At 42.2% G+C, this 5,404-nt stretch overlaps 1 protein-coding gene across 1 annotated transcript; it reads left to right on the top strand.

Moving 5' to 3' along the window:
* Positions 1 to 3,514: 3,514 nt before the first annotated feature.
* LOC131988751 (t-SNARE domain-containing protein 1-like) lies at positions 3,515 to 4,499 on the top strand. Its single transcript, XM_059353984.1, has 2 exons — positions 3,515 to 4,270; positions 4,377 to 4,499. The coding sequence occupies exons 1-2, from the start codon at positions 4,070 to 4,072 to the stop codon at positions 4,482 to 4,484; spliced, it is 309 nt and encodes a 102-aa protein (XP_059209967.1). The 5' UTR covers positions 3,515 to 4,069; the 3' UTR covers positions 4,485 to 4,499.
* The last annotated feature ends 905 nt before the right edge of the window (positions 4,500 to 5,404 follow it).

Here is a 5,404-nt window from a genome sequence, read left to right as displayed (position 1 = left end):
TGTCCATCATTTTACACTGGAGGGAGCTGCAGCCCCATTTAACTTTAAACTGGTGCTTGTAGGGCCAGTAGGCAGTACAGGGATGGATTTGTTTACAGCCGTAAGTCTACATCCTGCAGGCTGTCAACTTAAAAGGCAGTGATTTAGGGGCTCAGTGTTGTGTGGATTACACTGTGGTCTTGTCTGTCTGCCTGGGTGTTTCCTATCTGGGGCTTTGATGGTGGCAGCTCACAATTCGGGGAAGAAGAAATTAACTTAGGCAGCAACACAAGCTGAAAAATGTATTGTGAGTGTGCAGAGGTGAAGAGGGAATTTCAGGCAATCAACACAAGCATAAAACATCAAAAAGGAACTTTTCTGTGTGTAAGCATGACTGGCAGAGTCGTGGGAAGAAACAGCAAAGAGATTACATGTTTACCAGCACAGAAATGCGCATTACATGTGTCGCCAGCAGCTATAATTAGGACATTACATCGTGTAATACCGTTACAACTAAAGGATCTAAGCCACAGCCATTTGTGAAGCTCAATGCTTTATCAGCTTACCATTCTTTATATGGCGGATCAATTTCCCTCGGGGCTGTTTGGGCCTTCATTTCTCTCCCAGTGGTATGGGGATCAATGGCGGGATTTGTTAACCCAGATTAAATGAATGAAGGGGCTAATCAGAGAGGCAGTTAGCCTATACTTTGCAGCCTTGTGGTTGAGAATGATTGGATTACATTTAAAGCCTGTACACATACAGCCAACATATGTAGAAGGTCCCATGAGACACAATCATGCAGTAAAGCAGTCATTGTACACATGCTTGGGTTTTAAGTATTGATCCAAACTCCCTGTACACCTGTCTGAGTCAGTGTATAAAGCACATCTCAAAGGAAACACCATTTATGCTTGTTTTGGCTGCACATTGCAGGCTCCCAGTGCAGTATGGGATTGATTTTTATCATTTATTGATTATCTTCAAGGCACATCTTGGAGCACCAAGTTATTTACCTTAACTTTTAACTGTCAGTGGGACCCTCGGGGCTGAGGGAGCTTTTGGGCAACCTTCCAATTTTGTATCCTCCTTTAAAAAAGAAAGAATCATCTGTGTGTGCTATATTTACAATATTTGTATTGCTTTATGGTGCTGTCAGACAGTCAATGGTCTCGACAAAAACCCCAGATTCCACTGACAAAAACAGTAGTTTCACCTCACAGGACGCAGGAGGTGCTGTTCTGCCGTTACCTTCTTTGTCTAGTTTGTTTGTTTTATCATGTGACTTTGGTAAATCCAAACTAACCCCTTAAAACACCAAAGTCACACAAACCAAACAGCTGATGCAGAGGTAGACCTATAACTCCTGTGGACTGCAAGATAAAATAGTTGGTTTTGTCAAAGGAGTCTTGGGTTTTTAAGAGATCATAAATAACGGCTTCAACTACCCCCTTGTAAACTTAAACTGAGCTCAGGTAAAACATTTTTAAAATATATAGTATATACGATAACTGATATGGATATGTTTTGCTATACCTTTAAAGGAATACTTTACCCTTAAAATGGCTATTGGCTATCCATCACTTAGAACATGTTTACTTGAATTCTTAAAGAAAACATTTTTCTCGGCCAAAAGCATAATAAATACATAGAAAGTAAATGGAGTCCAGGATTTACGGAACCAAAACTATATCAAAACCAGGCGGCAACCTCCGGGTCTGAGCAGTGAGGCAAACAAGGAAGTGCATTAAGCTGCATTCTACCAAAAATTCCAACAGGGGGTGGTGAGTTTTTCGGTCCATTCATTTCAATACAAAATGAGAAAACTTCTCATTTGATTCACCACCCCAGAATTTTTTTTACACTATGGACTCAATCGCTAGTAAAAATATTCTTTAATTGTGTGAATAATGGCCCCATTTAGAAGAAAAAAGAAGATAAAGAATCGTGTGATTTGGGGCGAGCCATCATGGCAACGTGTTAATAAATATATATATAAAGGACATTTACCAGTTTGGTCTCATAACTTTGACCCTTTCACACTGTATTTTCACTTAATGACTTTTATTTGAACGTTTTGATCATTAAAAATGTCTTGTTCAGCGTTTGGTTGGACTAACAGACGCTCCAAGGAGTCGCTGTTTATTTGTCTGAGGTAAGTAACGTACATTTTCTTTTTGGTTTTTTTGCTAGCCAAAATTAACATTCCAGTTAATGTTCCAGTTCATGCTAACATGAATTAGCGGCTTCTCTCAGTCAGCTTGAGGTGTAGAGAGGCATGTAGTCAGTGTCCCTCTCGCTCCTCCACAGTCCAAATATGGTCTGCTCCGCGTACCGGAAACAAGATGAGAAGTGTAACGCTGAACTCAATGCTTCCAACGGGCAGTCCACAAACCACTGGGTGACATCACGGTCACAACGTCCATTATTTATGCAGTCTGTGATCAAAACACAGATTTTATACCCTTTCACAACTTGTGCATTATAATCGAAGTCTCATGTATCCAGTTGTATGCATTTACACCAAAACCTTCCTATTTAAAACACTTCCGCCACTTCCGTCCCACATACATCTGTGTCTGTGCACCACTCCATGAAATGTTCAAGTGTTCATATTTCTGATAAGTTAGGTTTTAATTAGTTATCTGATGCTATTGTGTGGGGTGCTCACACTTGACACTCATTTGCTCTATCCCAATGTCAAGGATCCTTCCTTGGTGGGATCCTTCCTTCGGAGTCGGGTCCTCCAGAGACAAGGCCAGAGTCCTTCCTTTCACTAGCCTGGGTATACCCATACTGCCTTGTGCGCTCGATTTCATTTCGAACTGCGAAAGGGTCTGGAAACCACGGCCGTTTCTTAGCCCTGTTTTAGGGATCCAATCACAGAACGGGGAGGGACGGCAAGGCGATGACGCGTACTACTCGACAGATGGAAGCTTGTAGTTTTGTAGTTTTCTTACGGATCCAACATGGCTGCAGCAGACAACTCTCTTTCGATCTAGCTGACGCCGTTTTAAATAGTTTAGAGCAACAGTTGATTTTAAAAGAAGAACAACAATTGACTTTACACTCTTGTTTCACCGCGAAAAAGGATGTTTTAGCCTTGCTTCCGACAGGATTTGGCAAAAGCCTAATCTACCAACTAGCTCTGCTATCGCTCACTGCCGTAACGCCGGTGATCTCGCTACGAGTCGGGGGACAGCGGGGGACTAGCCCGGCTATGTAAACATCCATTTCTGTCGCTCTACGTACATCATCTGGTATAACTGATACGACTGGCTAAGAGCTACATACAGACGCTTATGATAGACATTCTTAGCACCCAATAAACGGTTCCGGAGGATCACACCTCCTCTACAGAAAAATGAATGGCTGGTTTCCAGACTAATCTCATTTGTGATTAGTCTGGCGTTAGCCAGGCTATCCTTTCACTGTGAGTGTGCAGGTGTGTGTCATTGGTTAATTGGACGTCCTGCTTAAATTCAGCGCCGCAACTTCAAAACCAGTTCAGACATGGATGTGGCTTTGGCATCACCACTCTGCCACATATTGTGGAAATGGGAGAAGATTCTTTAAGTTTGATACACACAAGCATCCTTGGAATTTGGACAAAAGAAGGACTCTGTCCATCTTGGACATTGGGACAGTCCTTCGGTGGATGACGATGACGTAGTATCCTTCAAATTCAGCCATTTGAGGATCCTTCCTTGACTTTGGGATACAGCCATGGAATGTGGATCAGTGATCAGCTCAGTGCATTGTCAGGTGTGTATCTCTGATTGCTCCTTATTTAGACCAGATGTGTGAGGTCTACATATGAAGCTGAGTTCCAGTGCTCTGTGCTAATGGTCTCACCTTCAGAGGCAGTGGCCCTCATTTATCAAACAAGCCTAGAAACGAGTGCAGATCTGAGTGTATATTTCGTCTTACAACAGGGTTCACGTGTGATTTATCAAACGATCGTATCCTGCCAATCACAGCGTAAGAATGATTGGACTTTGATAAATGTGGCGGCTGAAAACAATCGTAATTTGAATGTCACGCCCTGATATGTACCGGGTCTAGAGGCCTCGCCCCTAGAGATGACAACATGTGGAGACGACACACAACCAAGAAGAGGAATTTCTCCGAAGCAGAGATTGAGACTCTGACGTCTCACGTGCAACAGCACAAAGTTATATTGTTTGGCAGCCTAAAAAGTGGCATTAAAGGGAGCAGGAAGAATGAAGTGTGGAAGGAGATCACTGCTGCTGTCAACAGTGTGGCAGCAGACACTCGGACCCCCAGCGAGGTGAGCATATTTAATTTATACATCTCTGTGATTTGTATAGCTTATATAATGCTATTATTATAACATTAACATAAAAAAATTAAAACATGTTTTTTTTATTTTTCAGGTAAAGAAAAAGTGGTCAAATTTAAAACTGGCCACAAAAATGTATGATGGCAGCCCTGAGGCGAAGCACCACGCTGACTGGAGGAGGCCAGGTGGACCCCGGCCTTAAACTGAGCCAGACAGAGGAGCGCGGGGCAGCTCTGATCGGAAACACTTCGATTTCGGGCACAACCGTAAGGATAAGTAAGTCTATGCTAGAAGCCTGTTTAATGAATTTCACAGTTGCAGTGTTCATTTTTAAAGTTTTATTGAAAAATTAAAACAAAGCTCTTGATTGTCACTATTAAATAAATGTGTTTCAGAGCCGGCACCAGTGGTGTTCAGCCTTCGACCAGTCTGGAGCCAGCCCCTCAGAGCTCGAGCCAGGCAACTCCAACAAGCTGTGGTGGAGAGCACAAGTCCTCCGCCTCTCGTGCTGCCTCACGACCCAGGATTCATACAGCAGAGGTCCTGGAAAAGCAGAGCAGAGATTTGTCGGTCATTGGTGGAGATTAACATTAATCTCAAAGCTATCAAAGATGTATTGACAATGATAAGGCACACTTTGAAAAATAAAAAAAATGTTTAACTAAACATTGTGTATTGTCTACTTCGAACCTGGTCCCACAGGAATCAGTGAAATAGCCACAGATTCGCTTAACTCAAAATCCGTGGAATAGCCACGGAATCACTCAAATTTCTGTGAAACTGACACGGATTTCGCTACAATGCAAGTTAATGACAGTCATATCCCGTGGCTATTCCATGGACATTTTTCCCTATTGGTTTGTTCCAAGTCACCTGACTTTCAAAGTCCCGGTGGTCAGAACAAAAAACATGGCGGACAGTTCTCTCATTTTTAGTGAAAAAATCAATATTTTGACTTAGTTTCTGCATAAAAATGGATTTTGATCACATTTCTAGCGAGGAATATGTTTTATTTTCTAAACATTCACTCAGTGAATGTACATAATCACTTTGTATGTTGGAATAGCTACGGGATATGACTGTCATTAACTTGCATTGTAACGAAATCTGTGTCAGTTTCAC

This window comes from Centropristis striata, chromosome 16, assembly GCF_030273125.1.
Source record: "Centropristis striata isolate RG_2023a ecotype Rhode Island chromosome 16, C.striata_1.0, whole genome shotgun sequence".
Classification (NCBI taxonomy): Eukaryota; Metazoa; Chordata; class Actinopteri; order Perciformes; family Serranidae; genus Centropristis; species Centropristis striata.
The sequence above is the reverse complement of the archived record's forward strand: the minus strand, read 5'-3'. Positions and strand labels throughout refer to the sequence as shown.